Source organism: Saimiri boliviensis, chromosome 2 (assembly GCF_048565385.1).
Source record: "Saimiri boliviensis isolate mSaiBol1 chromosome 2, mSaiBol1.pri, whole genome shotgun sequence".
Taxonomy (NCBI): Eukaryota; Metazoa; Chordata; class Mammalia; order Primates; family Cebidae; genus Saimiri; species Saimiri boliviensis.
In genome coordinates, this window is record NC_133450.1 from 28882665 (window position 1) to 28900677 (window position 18013).

At 39.3% G+C, this 18013-nt stretch overlaps 1 protein-coding gene across 1 annotated transcript in view; it reads right to left on the reverse strand.

Annotated features, from left to right (window-relative positions):
- Positions 1-6425: 6425 nt before the first annotated feature.
- Positions 6426-18013, reverse strand: part of YLPM1 (YLP motif containing 1) — an 84076-nt gene continuing 72488 nt past the window's right edge. Inside the window, exons 20-21 of the mRNA XM_039468874.2 lie at positions 17069-17251; positions 6426-16742 (exon numbers count right to left, since the gene is read on the reverse strand). Of these exons, the coding sequence (XP_039324808.2) occupies positions 17105-17251 (147 nt within the window). The 3' untranslated portion in view covers positions 6426-16742; positions 17069-17104. The remainder of the gene's footprint in view (positions 16743-17068; positions 17252-18013) is intronic.

Sequence of the window (18013 nt, forward strand, 5' to 3'; positions counted from 1 at the left end):
AAATGGTGAGAGGCTGAAGGCATCTCCTGGGCATATAAAGGGTACCTAAACAATTTTTTTTCCGTCAGAGAATGAGCAAAGCATACGTAGCAAACAAATAGCACAGCACTCTTTAATAAAGCTCTATACTCAGCCCTCTTACGGAGGCCCATTTTAAAAATACTGTCTTGCCTTTCAATGACAAAATATAGAATCCTCAGGAAAAAAAATTAAAGTGGCACTCTCCTAACCTAATTTTACAAGTGTTTTTGGAAAATACATTGTTTGTCTGGGCAAAGTAGCTCATGCCTGTAATCCCAGCACTTCGGTAGGCTGAAGTTGGAGGATCGCTTGAGCCCAAGGGTTTGAGACCAGACTGGGCAATGTGTTGAGGCCCCAGCTCTACCAAAAAAGAAAATACAAAACTTAGCCTGCATAATGGCATGTGCCTGTAGTCCTGGCCACTTGGGAGGCTAAGGTGAGGATCATTTGAGCCTGGGAGGTTGAGGCTGCAGTGAGCCGGCAATTATGCTACTGCATAGCCCTGAGTGATAGAGTGAGCTCCTGTCTCAAAAAAAAGAAAAAAAAGAAAAAAATTATTTCTTTTAAAAGTCCTTACAGGCTGGGTGTGGTGTCTCACACCTGTAATCCCAGAACTTTTGGGAGGCTGAGGTGGGCGGGTCATGAGGTCAAGAAATTGAGATCATACTGGGCAACATGGTAAAACCCCATTTCTGCTAAACATACAAAAATTAGCTGGATGTGGTGACATGCGCCTGTAGTACCAGCTACTCGGGAGGCTGAGGCAGGAGACTGACTTGAACCCAGGAGGCAGAGGCTGCAGTGAGTTGAGACAGTGCCACTGCACTCTACCCTGGCAATAGAGTGAGACTGTCTCAAAAACAAAAACAAGAACAAAAAACCTTACAAAATTAGCCAAAATTTTAGTAACCAGCATTCTGAAGTCCTATATAGTCTAGATTTTCACAATTGATTCTAGTCCTTTTGTTTATAGTTTTGATCCTTTGCTCTGTAAAGCAGATCACTGATAATATTTACAATCAAAACAAAACAAATTTTTAAAATCCTTTGATGTTTTTACACAAACTGTTAAGTATTTGCACAGATTTCACATAAAGCAAGATCATCAAACAAGATAATGAAAAACGGTCATAGGCACAAAAGAGATACTGATTAGCTAAAACAATATTACTCTATCAGGCTGAGGATTATATACATTTCAAATTGAGTTCTGTACAAGCCTTAACTGCTTCAAGGATTGACGCTTTCAGGTCGAAGGAAATGAACTTGTGACAATATGGCAAATGTAATGCTTTTCATGAAAGTATTGTATAAAATTCTCTTGGTCAGATTTACCACAAGTATAAACACATACACCTGTAAAGTATGAGCTCAGATGATCACTTGAGAGCATTAATAATGCATGCTGTATCTCTGAGGTAGATCATGGTATCTACATTTACAAATAGTTATTAAGCACTCACCTGTGGAAGAAGATGATTCATGAAAAGACTATTTTTCAGGGTTAGACAATTCCTGTATATAAAGAAAAGGCTTTTTTTGTTGTTGTTGAGATGGAGGCTTGCTCTGTGACCCAGGGTGGAGTGCAGTGATGTGATCTTGGCTCACTGCAACCTCCACCTTCCGGGTTCAAGTGATTCTTGTGCCTCTGCCTCTCAAGTAGCTGGGATTACAGGTGCACGCCACCATGCCTGGCTAATATTTGTATTTTTAGTAGAGATGGGGTCTCACCATGTTGGCTAAGCTGGTCTTGAACTCCTGAGCTCAAGTGACCTGCCAGTCGGCCTCCCAAAGTGCTGAGATTACAGGTGTGAGCCACCATACCTGGCCTTCTTTTCAATAATCCTAAATAGCATATATAACCAAGTGCCTAAGAGTTGAATGCTCAGTCCTACTTAACAACAACAAGAACAACAACCCAAAAAAGCAAAATAGATGCTAGCCTCCAGAGGAAGGGAGTGTCTGATGAAATGTAGAAGGCAGGTGGACAATGAACACAGAAAAGGAGCAACCCCAAACCGCGCCAGTTTTACACGTCCGTCTGTTCACTACGGGTCTGCGTTTTCTGTCACCAAGAGTTTTTCAGGGTGATTTTATTTCTCGTGATCTTCCCACTTCGTGCTCAAAAACTCTTGGTTTGTCATTTCTAATTCTCCAGTCACACCTCACAAAAAATGTCAGTTCCTTTTCTTCCCTGAGGAAAACCTCTTTCTTTCCCCAATTTACTGATTCCCGTGGCTCTGATTGCCATGCCCTCGGTAACTGCTTCTGGACTGGAGATTCAGCTGCTGGTAAGAATGCTGTTCCTCCCGTTCCCCTTTCCCCACCTTTAACCTCAGGTATCTGACCTGAGACTGCTTCCCTCACCCCATTTGCTTTCCACTTTAACCAATACCCTTCCCAAGTCGAGTAGTTTGCTAGGTGCATGGGCTTTGGGAATGTGTATTCATCCTGGCTCAACCACCTATCAGCTATGGATCTCTCTAAATTACTTACTTTTCCTGGCCTCAGCTTGGCCATCTGTAAAACAGAAATAATATAGCACCTACCTCATAATATTGTTCTAAGGTTCGGGTAAAACAATACATGTGAAATGCTCAGCACACTTCTAATGCATAGTATGTGCTCAGTAAAGGTTAGCTGTATTACTGCTCAGCAGTCATAAATTGTTAGCAAAGTCATGAATTTGTACTGCTTCACAGTGAAAAAGAATTCTTAGCTGAAAAACATCACTGACGTGTAACACTGATGCAAGCACAAAACTTAGCTTTAAACTATGTTATAAAGTTTAAGAAGAAAACCCAGCTAAAAAGCTGTGTGCTATAAAGTTTATATGCATTTCCTCATTTACTTTTTAATTACAACCCCATGTTGATGTGTTTACCTGACAAATGGCAGGACGACTATTGCTGTTTTCTAGCTGGTTGCTCAGACACTGACCTGTTTTTGCCTTACACAAGGGATACACTTTCTTTCGAGACGGGGTCTTGCTCTGTCGCCCAGGCTGGAGTGCAGTGGCACAATCTCAGCTCACTGCAACCTCTGCCTCGCAGGTTCAAGTGATTCTCTTGCCTGAGACTCCCGAGTAGCTGGGACTACAGGTGCCTGCCACCATGCCTAGCTAATTTTTTGTATTTTTAGGAAAGATGGGATTTCATCATCTTGGTCAGGCTGGTCTTGAACTCTTGACCTCGTGAGCGTGAGCCACTGTGCCCAGCCTACACTGCATTTTTGACATCCTCTTAATTAAGTTCAGTGACTAAGGTGGTATTTCTAAAATTATGCAACTTGCATCTCTAACCACTGCTTTTTGGGGCTGTATCTATTTCCATTGAGTAGGCTAGTTTTGGCTTGAATATTTTCTTAACTTCTGTACAGTTATTCAAAACAGCTCTGTAGCTGTTCTACTCGTTAAAAGGGGCTGGTTCATTGCTTTCTTAACTGGGTGAGGGGTAGGGAGGGAAACATAACTGATACAATCCTGGTTTTCTCCCCTTACCACTTAAATCTATATTCAGGATTACTTTTTCATAAAGATTGGCTCTTGTTTTTTTTGGATGTACAGTGTCTTGCTCTGTCACCCAGGCTGGAGTGCAGTGGCACGATCTTGGGTCACTGCAACTGCCACCTCCTGAGCTCAAGGGATCCTCCCACCTTAGCCTCCTACAGGTCAAGACTACAGGCATGAGACTACAGGCACACAACACCAAGCCTGGCTATTTCTTTTTAGAGCTGGGGTCTCACCATGTTGCCCAGTTTGGTGTGGAACTCCTGGGCTCAAGAGATCCACCTACCTCAGCCTCCCAGCACTGGAATTACAGGTGTGAGCCACCATGCCCAGACTACTTTTTTTGATTGAAAGTAATCTAGCCTCCCTTCTGGTTCTTTTCATCTACAGTCACTAATGTTGATTATCTTCTCCTCTGATCTTTCATGAGTGTGGGCTGGTAATTATCAGAATATTTAAGGCTCTAAATGTCTTCTGGCTTGTCTGTTTCTACATTGTCTTTTTCGAATCTAGCTTTATGAGACAATGGGACTGTCAGCATGAAGTTTTGCTGACTTCTTACTGTATTAAATTTCTAACAAAAAGACCACAATTACATCAGGCAGAATACATTTTTAATAAATACCCCAAAGCTGCTTTTGTTCAAGATTACTATCTTGGTGTTTAGATACTTTTCACACATCCCATTACTTCATCAGAGCTGAGCTTGCTGACTCTGAACTGATTCAGAACAAACTCCAGAAACTCTTATTTCCTATAGAATTCTTGGCAAAAACGGTGACCCCAAAAAGGATTTCTAAGGTAGACAGTGGGATGTGGGTCCAAGAGCAGAACATAAATGAAAACTGTCTTGTTTGTGATTTATCAGCAAGTCCTGGGAACAGAAAATTTAACAAAACTGGACTTCCTCAACAACTTAATTGTGACACACTAGTTGCAAAGATAATTTAAATCTTCATGCCATGTGAATGGTAGACATGATTATGTATCCTTAAGCTCTGGAGACAGTAATCACCTAAGAAATGTGAGTGAGGCACATTATGCTGCTTACCTCCTGAAAGCAGTACACACACACACACACACACACGCAAGTGCTTGTAAAACTGTAAAATCTGTATAAGCTCTGTGGAGTGTTATCAACATCAATTTCTTGGCTTTTAAAGGTTTTGACACACTTCTCATTGTATAAGATGTTACCATTGGGGATGGCTGGTTGAAGAATACACCAGGACTTCTCTGCACATTTTTTCCTGCAATTTCCTAGGAATCTGTAACTATTTCAAAATAAAATTTTTTTTTTTTTTTTTTTTTTGAGACGGAGTTTCGCTCTTGTTACCCAGGCTGGAGTGCAATGGCGCGATCTCGGCTCACCGCAACCTCCGCCTCCTGGGTTCAGGCAATTCTCCTGCCTCAGCCTCCTGAGTAGCTGGGATTACAGGCACGCACCACCATGCTCAGCTATTTTTTTTTTTGTATTTTTAGTAGAGACGGGGTTTCACCATGTTGACCAAGATGGTCTCGATCTCTTGACCTTGTGATCCACCCGCCTCGGCCTCCCAAAGTGCTGGGATTACAGGCTTGAGCCACAGCGCCCGGCCGCAAAATAAAATTTTTTAAATGAGAAATCAAAACTTTGGGGGAAAAGTTCTACTGAAGGAGTGATGTACTCTAAAGCAGCAGCAAAAGTCCACACCACTAAAGAGTGCATTTATAAGGACACTTATGCCACAAATAGAGATTATCTTAGATATCAAAGCACATTAATTTAAAGAGATCCATTCTAGCTTATTGAAAATAGCAATTCTCATTCTGTTGGAATTTGTTCCATTTTGTATGTGATAACTGGAACTATGAACTAGTTCTGCTCTCCTTAAAATCAGAAAGCAGAAGCCAGAGAAAAATAATTTATTCCCATTGCACTTCTCTTCTCCCATCTATAACCTCCTCCATAAACCAAATTTCTCCTCTAAGCTTTCAAGTTTAAATAACATTGTACCACGACTCATGTCTGTCTATTGTGAGGAAACTTCACAATTGCAAAGGCCTAGGCTTGTTTTCAGGCCCATGGGCAAACATATGTTTTAGATTAAAAGGCATTTTAAATCTTGGCTTTATTTGCTCCCAAGAAGCCAGATTTTCCCTGTGCCTAAGCTGTTCCTTGGCTATCAAGCACTTTTGAAAACTGCATTAACTCTTTCAGGCTAGATGGATTTTCTTTTGCACATTTAAAGAGTTTTATTAACAAGTATCCTTCCAACAACTAACTGTATCTTCCACACCTGCAAAGTTAACCAACAGACCAGGGCCTTCAAAAATGTTGCTTAATGAACCTATCATCAGCTAGAGATGAAATAAAATTTAAAATCCCCTTTAACCCACCAGTTCTCAAAGTTGGCTACATATTAGAATGACCAGTAGCCTTTTAAAAAATGACCAATGGCTGGGTCCCACTCCTAGATTCTGATTTAATTGCTATGAAGTGTAGCCTGAGCTTTGGGAGTTTTAAGAGCTCCCCAGGTCAAAGCCAACACTTGAGTGCACAACTCTTCACACTTTTCATATTTCATCATTCTTCCGAAAACACATACATAAAGAAAGAAGTCATCATCTACTCAAGTGCTTATGGAATCTAAGCAATCATTCCACCAGAATCTTATCAATCCAGGAGTTAAGGCCTCCAGTGTTGGTCAATAGCCTTCCCTCTGACCCTGAAAATAAAACACTGGGAATGCTGCCTTTCAGGTCTAGTAGAGGCCCTGCCAATGCACCCAGTTTCACATCTAGTGAAAACAGCAGGCTCAGGTGAGAAACAGAAAATCCTCAAAGTATGTTCTTTTAATAAAGCTTTAATACCTAAACTAATAAACTAGATCCTATTAAGAAAAGTGAGTGAGTGTTCCAGACTTTGTTATTTATTTATTTTTTTGAAACAGGCACAGAGCCAAAAACTGTAATTTCCAGGATCAAACTTGTTTGAAAAAAAGAGGTATGATGTAAGAAAATATTTTCACAGCACCTCTGGATCCAGTTGCCATAATTCCAAAGGGAGCAGAGAATGACTTGGAAAAAAGAACTTCATGATTAAAGATTATTTTATCAATTGACATTTTACCTTCCCCAAGATTGAAATAGCACCTATTCCAAAAGCATATTGTTTATGAACTATCACTACCGCTTAGAACCTATTTTGCTTATCCATATCAATTCCAAATCTAGATTCAAAAGGCAGAATTTAAATGAAGGCAGCATATAAAACTGGAATTTTAAAATAATGAGAAAACAATTTTTTTGAAACCTCCTATATTAAATATGACTGTTTCTAAAACACATATGCAGATAATTATTAGAACAGAAAAGGAGAAATTGTTTCCCTGTGGCCCAGTAATTTAATTCTCCTGTATTCTCCCCAGGGAAATTTTGAAAATAAGCCTGCAAAAGGCATTTACAAGGATGTTCAATGCAACATTGGTATGACAGTGAAAAACTCACAAAAAAAGGAAAAAGTAATCCATTATACACATATCGCAGAATATACACAAACATGTATGCATGTATATATGTTTATCTACATTTACATATACATGCATGTGTGTGTGTATCTAAGACATAGTGGGTCTGCAGAACAATATGTAAAGAATACGAGTCATGTAAAAAATAGTAAAACTGTATTTTTATAGGCAAGTACATATGTATACAAGTACACACAAAATGGTTTGGAAAAGTCACACACTCCAAAATGGTAACAGCAATTACCTCTAAGATTCAAGGTATTTGTACTTAAGGGGGAGGGGGTGTTGAGCTTTATCTGTAATATTTTCTTTTTTAATAAGGAAAATGAACTTACATCTTATGGCTGGAATAAATGAATTTGAAAAAGATGATCCAAAACACTTAAAGAAATTAAACATAATTATACCCACCTTGACTGCGACAGGTGCCAACAAAGCTCTAATGACACACTTCCTCTTTTCTCAGTAGAAATAGTAGAAAGCAGTCGAGGGTTTAGAGCAGAAAATTCTGATCAAATTTGCATTCAGGTATGGCCATTCAGCTGTCCACTTAACCAAAGGGAATTCTGTCTTCTTTTCCTGGGATAGGTGTGTGCTCACCATTTAATTGTATACACACAAGGTGCTTACCTGCAACTTGAGAAATGGAGGCACTGGAAGGATGTCACTCAAAAGGGGTAGTGAGGAGACAATATTCATGCTACCAAGTGAAAGCCAGCAATGGACAAAAATCAACCCACTGCAAATTCAGCATCTGTGTATTACATACATATTGCCACCTGGCTTAATGAAGACAGAAATGCTTTTCCAAAATACCAGTAAAAAGGTGCTGTTCAAAATATTTATATGTAACCTACATGTAATAAAACCTGATGTTTTCTTTCCTACAAATATCTTGTTTGCCACAACTGTCTTTCAGACTTGTCATCATTTAGGGTGTATGTCAGAAAAGTCCCAAAATGACAGCCTATTGGTAACATGTGGCTTCCAGATGTGATTTGTTTCTACTGTGACTATTTCACATAAAAATCCAGACTTCCACTTCATCTGATTACATTTGGTCTACTTTTCTTCATTCCAACCACTGGCTGGAGGACTGTCCCCGAGACAGGACAAGCTCTCTGCACCATCCCAGCCTCCACCATACCCTACTGCTTCCTGAACCCTGTCAAGTGCCCTGTTTTATTCTGCTTCTGCTGTTTTCTCACAGTAAAGAAAAAATAATACTGTACTTATGTCTCTACCAAAAGTGGGAAAACAAAGAGCGTGCCAAAAGTTTTGAGAATGAGAAAGAGGGCGTTTTTTTCATAAGAGTGAAGAATATTCCTACATGTCTGATCTGCAAACAAAATATGTTTCTGTTGGAAGAATACAACTAAACATATGAAATTATTGGCCAGTTCTCTTATTTACAGTATCTTCCTGTTCTTTGAAGGCATTTGAATTTGCTACACCACTAAGTATGAATATGCCACCAGCTGGAAGATACAGAGGTACGGAAAAGCAAACACAAGAATTGGTTTTATAAACTATACATATATGAACCTACACGAATTAATTTTATATTTAAAATTCACCAGGTCATCAGTTCTAAATATGCTTCTTCAGCAGCAACTATATGGAACAGATACTGCATGTTATGTGTTACAAGGCTGGAAGATGAGTAAAACATTGTTCTCACCTTCTAGGAGCTTGCATGTAAATGGGTAGGGATGGGGGGAAAGATAGATATGTTATTCTACTAGAAAGGCAAATTAGGGAAAGATGGTAGGACAAGTAGAAGCAAAACCTGTGAGAGTTGGAGGGAACAAGATGAGAAACAGCTTGAGGGTGGCAGCACCATGTGAGCTGGGCCTCTGGGTAATTCCCGTCCCCACTGTGCTGTTTTTTTTTTTTTTTTTTTTTTGGAGACAGTCTCTTGCTCTGTCACTCAGGCTGGAGTACAGTGGTGCAATCTTGGGTCACTGCAATCTCTACTTCCTGGGTTCAAGTGATTCTCCTGCCTCAGCCTCCTGGGTAGCTGGGCTTATAGATGCCTGCCATCACACCCAGCTAATTTTTTGTATTTTTTTTTTTTTTTTTTTTTTTTTTTTTGCTTTTTCGGTTATCACTTTACTCCTGAAATCACTTATCTCCTCTCTGCTGGCTCTTTCCTAGAAACATACTAACATGCTGTAGTATATTCTCTGTCTTAAACAAAAATAATCTTTTTTTTTTTTTTTTGAGACGGAGTTTCACTCTTGTTACCCAGGCTGGAGTGCAGTGGCACAATCTCGGCTCACCGCAACCTCCGCCTCCTGGGTTCAGGCAATTCTCCTGCCTCAGCCTCCTGAGTAGCTGGGATTACAGGCACATGCCACCATGCCCAACTGATTCTTTGTATTTTTAGTAGAGACGGGGTTTCACCATGTTGACCAGGATGGTCTCGATCTCTTGACCTCGTGATCCACCCGCCTCGGCCTCCCAAAGTGCTGGGATTACAGGCTTGAGCCACCGCGCCCGGCCAATTTTTTGTATTTTTAATAGAGATGGGGTTTCACCATGTTGTCCAGGCTGGTCTCACTGACGTCAGGTGATCCACCTGCCTCGGCCTCTCAAAGTGCTGGGATTACAGGCATGAGCCACTGCACCTGGCTTTTTTTTTTTTTTTTTTTGAGATGAGGTCTCACTCTTTCGCACAGGCTGGACAGCAATATCAGCTCACTGTAGCCAAGATTTTTGTTGCAAAGGCTGGTCTCAAACTTCTGAGCTCAAGTGATCTGCCTGCCTCAGCCTCCCAAAGTGCTAGGATTACAAGTGTGAGCCACTGTGCCCAGCCAATGATAGTATCTAAAGGATGAAAAAAGCAAGGCAGAAACAACAGAAATCCCAGGGAGTGTTCAGAGAACAGCAAGTCACATAGCATGCCTGCAGTGTCGTGCACATGTAGTAAGAACAGGGGAAGAGGAAGCTGGAGAAATAACTGGGGAATGGCAAGTTGATGAATTTGTCCTTAAAAAGATGAGGAATGGGGCACTACCCAGTGAAGCAGGTAAGATGTTTCACTGAAGTTCTTACTTCAGTTCATCACTGGAGTGAAAGCAAATAGGCTAATTACATAAGAAATTACAAATGAGACAACAAAATTAATACTTCTGTAAGCTATTTACATAACAATACATAAATGATTTTCTGTGGAGAAAACTCCACTGCTCTTGTACAATAATTGAATCCAATATTCTTTGTTAATTTCAAGCTTCTGTGATTCATGAGAATTATCCAACTAAGTAGTAAGTGTTTAAGAGAGATCCTAGGTGTATAGCTATCTTATATTGTGAGAGTTTAAGGAAGTTGGTTTCAGAAGTAATCACACTGTTCCTGACAGAGATAGTCATATTAGAATGTACTTCCAGGTCCACAGAGTTTAGTAACTACACACACGTGCACTTTGCACATGACACACATGATAAAAAGAGAATTCGCCATCCTAGAATTTACGGAGATCTTCATGAAGGAGGTAGTTAAGAAAAAAAGTGACAGGTTATGGACCAAGGAAACCCAAATTCTAGTCTTGTTTTGGCACTGAGTAACTGTGAGACTTTGAGCAAGTCCCTTTCCTGTTTGAGTCTCAGAAACCCCATCTGTTAAACAAGAAGGATCTTATCAGAACAAACTAAGGTCTGTCTAACCACTTCTCTAAACATCGAAGGTTTCAAGCTGGCAGCCCACAGGTCAGATGCAGCAGGCAGGCTGTGAGGGTCAAAGCACTCACAAGCAAAAAAAGACACTGGTGCTGAAATATTGGAATAGCTCACATAAAAATCCAGATTTTTTACTCTTTCTTGAAAATCCAGAAAATCTGGCAATATGAGACCTACATTCCCACAAGGCCACAATCTGCTATGGCAGAGCAGGCGCTGCCCGATTGACCTAACCTATTTAGCTGTCTAGTTTACCAGTCTCCACCCTCTGCCTTGCTCACTTGTCACCTGCTTGACTCTGAATTTGTGACCCTTGCCATACATATAGGAAACATTCCCTATATATACTCACTCTACAGATACATGAGCTTCACACTGAGCCAGATGATGTAAAAGAAATAAGCATTAGACAGATCTACCTGAAAAGTACAAACTCACTGACAGAAATCACAGATTTGCGAGTGGGATTTCAAGTTATGGCAGAAGAATTTCAATTTTTAAAATATGGTAAGAGATGGATCTGTAGCCCAGATCAGTATTTTTAGGAAAAAGAATACGAATATTTGGTAGGAAGTTTAAGCTTCCTAAGTAGAAGACACAAAGTCAAGACTTTTCCCTATACAGTAAACCATTAAGTCTACAGGCTGTTTGTAGGATCACAAATGCAAGGCACTGCTGGCAGGCAGAGGGCTGTTCATGAATGCAGAAGCTAGCCCCAGTCATAAGGATGCTCCTTGACTGTTACAAATATGAAAGCAACAGACCTGAAAACTGAGATCAAATCAGTCACTGAGGCGTACGTGCATTTAAAAATCCAGGTTCTGAGAACAGTGACCTAAGGTATTAACTCTCAGTCATGTGTGAACCAACGGATCATCAGTCTCTCTGGCTATTCTGGTTCTCTAAAACACATCATGGTTCTTCGCTTTGCCAAGACTCGCTGTTCACGCAGGATTTTCCAGGAAATAAGATGTGCCTTCGTCATCTCATTATTGTCATACTCTCTTGATAGTAGTTCACCGCTGTGCTGTGCTGGCCCTTAAGCGCTTGTCATCCTTGGAAGATGTCTATGTAAATGATGCCATCGGTATTTTCCTTCATTGCTAGAAATCAGGCAAGTGTAGGAAGCCATAGAATGATTGAATATATATGATTCACAATTTATCTTCTTTTCTTTTTTGTTTGTACAAACTGTAAGAAATGGCATTAAGAAATTCACAATTTAAAACAGCAAATGAGAGCATGAATACCCATTAATAGAGACCTGGCAAACTGAATGATAATAAAGACACAAAATATTCTGCAGCTGCAAAAGAGAACGAGCTGGAAACCTACTCAGCAATAAAAAGGAATAAGCTATTGACACACATAACAACTTGAATGAATCTCAAGAAAATTACACTGAGTGAAAAAAGCCAAAATGCCAATCCCAAAAGGTTACATACTATGTGACTTCATATTTTAAACATTCTTTAAATGACAAGATTATAAAAATGGAGAAGATTGGTGGCTGCCGAGGGTTAGAGATGGGGGAGTGGGGTACTAGCAGAAAGGTGGAGGTGGTTACACGAACCTACGTATGTAAGAGAATTGTATACAAATATACCCATACCATATATTCCATGCCATGAAAGGAACAGAGATGCAGCCGAAACAATTTCTAAAATTTTTCAGTAAACCTCTTTATATTATGAACGTACCTTTGGAAAACTAAACAGGAAGAGAGAGGGAAGAAAAAATAGAAATATTTTCTATATGATCTGAATGACCTCTAAAACATATTGGTAAAGGAAAAATAATAAGGTAGTGTGTGTACAAAAACCAGGTAAAAACGTTAATACTTAATGCTTATCCACACAATTTTTCTGAACATTGGTTGCCTCTACAGATGGAGTCATGGGAGGCTGAGGGTTAAGATGGATGGGACACTTGAACCTCCTGAATTTTGTACCTTTATGAATATATTAATTATTCACAACATTACTCTCTTCCTATGTGAAAAGCAAGGCAAATCAATGACTCAGTGCCCTCACCTTTGTTCATATCCGTGGTCTGGCAACCACTTCCTGTTACTACTCATTCCCCTCTAGGTACTAAATTACCTTTTGCACCTGAGCCTCTCAAGCCTCCATGCTGGTTCTGAAAATCAATGTCACTGGTCACCTGAAAATGCTTCTGAATAATTACTCTTCCAACACACTGTACTTTTACCTACGACATAGCTCAGTCTATGATAGCTGACTATAAAAGGTGACAACTATATTCAAGCCAGCTGGATATTTTGAATTTCAAAATAACGTGCGAGAACAACTCAAAAAGTAACAATGACGATGACGACTAGTGATTTTGGAACTTTTACTATGTGCTTGGTACTGTGCCAAGTAGCTTACATGCATTATCTCAATGTTTAATAGATGTGTTTTGTTATTTTCATTTTATAGGCAAGAGACTGAAGCTCAGGTAGATAACAGTATTTCAGCTGGGTACAGCGGCTCATGCCTATAATCCCAGCACTTCGGGAGGTGGGCAATCACTTGAGCCCAGGAGTTCGAGACCAGATTGGGAAACATGGCAAAATCACATCTCTTTAAGAAAGAAAAGGAAGGAAAGAAGGAAGGAAGGAAGGGAGGAAGGGAGGGAGGGAAGGGAGGGAGGAAGGAAGGGAGGGAGGGAGGAAGAGAGAGAGAAAGGAAGGAAAGAAAGAGAAAAAGAAAGAAAAGGAAAAGAAAAGCAAGCAAGTTAGGTGTGGTGATGCACACTTGTAGTCCCAGCTACCTAGAAAGCTGAGATGGGGGAATCACCTGAGCCCAGAAAGTCGAGGCTGCAGTGAGCTATACCACGTCACTGCATTCTAGCCTGAATAACAGGCTAGTAACAAGCAAATAAAAAATTTGCTTAGGGTCACACAGCTTCTAAGAGAAGAACCTGAACTTGTACCATGACCTGTCAAAACTTACCTCAGCTGAGAATCTGTGGCTTTTACAATCCTAGCAATTAAGCTAGGCTCTAGACACCTATTACCAAAATATCTGCAACTTGCACAGTTAGCAGGATAAAATACTTAACAGAAATGCTGAGGGGCCTCCAAAATAAGAAAACCTAAGTTGAGATTCTCAGTCAATCCAATCCAAAATTTAATAGTTTGTCTCCAGATGAGATGGCACCTACTTTGGTTTGCTCAACCAATGATCACAACTTTTTCACAAGGAAAATATATCCAACCAGAAAATTTAAGATTTTATCTTTGTCATTAAACTTCTGGATTAAACACTGATATCTGAATCAAACTCAAACTTCTAGAAAAGCATATGAATCAATTAAAAGACTACTTGTGCATTATTATAAAGGCTTCTGATTTGTTATTAGTCCCTGAATATTTCAAATACAGCACTTAACCCTAAATATTCTCAAACAGAAAAATGTCTGGGTCTCATCTACTGAATTCCTCACACAGGAAGTATACAAGGAAAGTTGGATCACTGAAATGAGAGATTTCACTTTTAGTTTAAAATGTCTGAAATCATCCTTTATAGAGCTGACAAAAAAAAAAAAAAAAAAAAAAAAATCTGAAATACCCAAGGTATCAGAAACCTTCCCCAATGTAAGATTATTTTAATTTACATGACACCACAAAAGATTTAAAATAAAATATGATTAAAACCAGCAACTTTCTAAGAGAAGAAAAACAATATTAATAAAATTAAAATAAAATGCTAGCAAATAATGGAATCCAAGATTGGGCCCTTCTGCATTTCCAAGGCACCTCTTAACAAACTTAAAATATTTGTATTATCAAGGCATTTTATACCCACACCAAATTTCTTCAAGATACCTTGGATTTCCTATCTTATTCTCCTTCTAGTAGTAATGTTAAGTGCAAGAATTTCATTAAGTCCCACATTGGATGAATAAAATTAATTATCAATTGGCTCTCTCTATTACTCTTTTTGGTGCCAAATCTATCTCCTTACATTGAGGCTGTTATACCCACTTTCTAAAGTAGGAGCCCTCAATGTTCACTCTCTAAGGTCATGTAATCTATATCCTCTGAAAACTGGCAGAGCCTGTTTCTGACTCTGTTAACTCTTCCCCAGCTCCCCAACCCTGCCCTGGTATAAGAGCACAGACATAAGGCCATGGCTGTAAGGTAAAACACACACATGCAAAATTACCCATGAGTCAAAGTGATTCATGGGTTATCACCACTCATTTCATTGGCATTCTGACTACTGTCAATTAGAACGTCACAAGGTTAAGGATAACTAATATCCTGCAGAACATACAGGCCTCCATTTCGTCTGAACTACAGAACACATTCTGGAAGTTTTGTTTTTGATGAGAATAGGTATTGGGCAGCTTTAGAAAGTAGTAAATGAATCTTTGTAAAATAATTCTATTCGGCTATTTTGCGACATAATAAAGGCACTGAGAAAGATCAGTACACACAAATGTATTGTAGGCCAATAAGCAATCAAAATAGCTTATTAAATAGTACAAACAGCGGAAGTTATTTAATATAGCAATTTATACATTCAATATTGACTTATTAATGAACTGAAAGTCTCTTTTGCTTAAAAATTCCAATTTTTAGGGAAGATAAAAGTACAGAAAGTTGCTAGAATTCCATTAAATTGGAGTATTCAGTACTATAATATTTGTTGAACCCAAAGTGATACTATTCAAATGCTAGTAAATATTAGCTCTATTTATACAGTCTTTAACGCAGGTCGTAAAACTAAAGGATTTTCATCTGTGCTCTGAAAGAGAATATTTCAAATTATTGAAGTCTTCAGTGAACAACATTTAGAAACTGCTGAGCTGGATTACAAAATGGAAATGACACTTGAGGAAGAAGGCTCTCATCTTCTTTCATGCTAAAAGATGACTTTTTTCTTTGCAGAATGAAAAAAGGAAGAGTACCTTTTCGGTGTTTAAATAGAAATAATATTTGTGTTTTATCTCTGTATGTTTCTGGGTTGCACCTGGCATTAACCACGAGAGAGGAACTCCCGTGCAGAAGGCCATGCTTTCCAGTAATGAACCATCTGGCAAGAACCTGAAAACCGAAAGGCTTAAAGGTTACATGCCAGAGTGCTCTGCATCTTTATATTCTTTCCCTGCAATCTTCATTTAAAAATCCACAATTCAAGTTCAAAGTAAGGCAACAAGCTTGAGTTCCATGGAATAGATCAGTTGTGTCCACCAGGATTCAAAGCCAGAACACGAAAAAATAAGAACCTAATATAGCATGAAGAGAGAAAGTGAAAAGAGGAAGGAAGGAAAGAAGAAAGGGAAGAACAGAGAGAGAAAAAAAAAAAATTTAAATAAAGCATCATGTTGCAGAACAGATATGCTCCAGGGAACTGGTGAATATCTGAACTTGGGTTTATCAGTCTTCAAGACTCAAAGAGAAAGAAATCAGCTATAAAACAAAGATGAGTGTTTTGAACATCATTTAAACCTTGTGTTTTACAACATATGCTACGGATTCACTGAGCCATATAATATTCAATGAAAAAGAGGTTGTGGATGTTCAGCTAGCATTTAATCAGGACATACCATATTTAAAAAGCAATAAAAATAAAATTAAGAAAACAAGAGAAAAGGGCCCATGCTGTACAGCCCATGAATCTCATCGGCTTTATCGTGAAAGTTTATTGTTTTTAATCCTAGTACAATCAGCTACCAGTTACATACAGTAAAAAACAGAAACAGCCACAAAGCAATGATGATAGAGATAGTCTGTGACATTGTACGGTGGAGGAAATATTCTCTGTTGGAATCCTCCAGCGGACCCCCACCTGGCTTCAGCAGTTAAGCTATCACTCCCTCCCTCCCCAAAACAGATAAAAGAAAAATTCGTCTTGCTTGGGTACAGCAAGATTCTAATACCTCTTGGGGACACTGGAGGACTTTAAAAAACTAAAGCAGTAGAAACAAAACAAAAACGGAAACGTGGAAGCAAGGTGACACACAAAGAAGCTCCGTGAGGCCTTGGCTTCAGATCACCTCAATGCGAACCACCTGAAAAGAAAAGAAAAGGCTGTCACACCTGGAAAGAACAGACAAAAGTTCAGTAGCCCTTAGAAGAATATCAGTTCATTCCTTCCCAAATATATAGAGTTCAAGTTTTTCTCAAGGTTTTTATTTTTGTAAGTGAGCCAGGCTGCAGGAAATGGCTTCTTTTTCTAATAGTATTGTAAATGTTAACAACTAGCATATACTTACTCTTTTAGAACTACAAAATAACATAAGAAGAGAGCATTTTTAGCAAAGCACGCTGTCTTCTTTATCTCAAACCCTTTGAAGCAACCACACAGTAGGCTATTTATGTGACTGTGTACTCTTACCTTAGAGGAATAATGACTCCGTTCAAAAACTAAGTCTCATATATATTTGGTTCGATTGAGGGCTTTTTCAGCCAGGTGACCACTTTCATCTGTGATCTTCTCCCAATCAGTCTGTCCGACCACAAAACCTATGGCCCTTTTCCTATCTGCATCCTTCTTTTCTTCCAGGTCTGCCCATCTGACCTAAAAAGAACATAGCATTAGGCTGAGCTTAAGGAAAAATAAATACTCAAAGAGCCTCCTCCCTCTCTGGACAGTCTAAGGGGTAGAATGACTCATTTGAAAACACAAGTTTAAAAAATTAAAAATCCACCCGGAAAAACTGGGAAAAGCCATTATTTTAAGTCACAGAGTCTGGTCATTCCAAGTCCTAACCATTCCAGCTCCTGAACAAAGCTCAATCCTGTCCTCTCCTTCTCCTCTGCCATTCCCTTTTATTTAATAATTCACTGACCTCATTTCTTTTTTCACCTGAAGCAAAGCAGTCATCTCTAACTAGTCTTCCTGTCTGTACTCAGCCCCTCCAGATCTTCCTAAAACACACAGTTGTGACTCTCATTTGCTTTAAATCCTTCTCCTACCTACCAGGTAAAGTCCAAGAACTCAGGTCCCTCTTGATCTGACCCCTCCTACTTTCCTGCAACATCTCTGGCCAGTGCCTATGACATTTTATACAAATGATATAGACTCCCTTCTAGTACTTGGAGCATATTGCACTATTTCATGTCTCTGTAATTTTGCATGTAAGTACAGTCACTCTTCCTGAAATGTCTCTTCCCTAACCTTATCCACCTGGCTTGAGTCTAGTCATCCTTCCCTGACTTATTCCATTTTCCTTTGCCAATCGAATAATCACTGCTTCCCACATAACTGTGGGAAGTCTGCTTTTGAACTTCCACACTGTAGTGTAATTATCCATTTACAGATCTGTCTTCCCTAACAGAC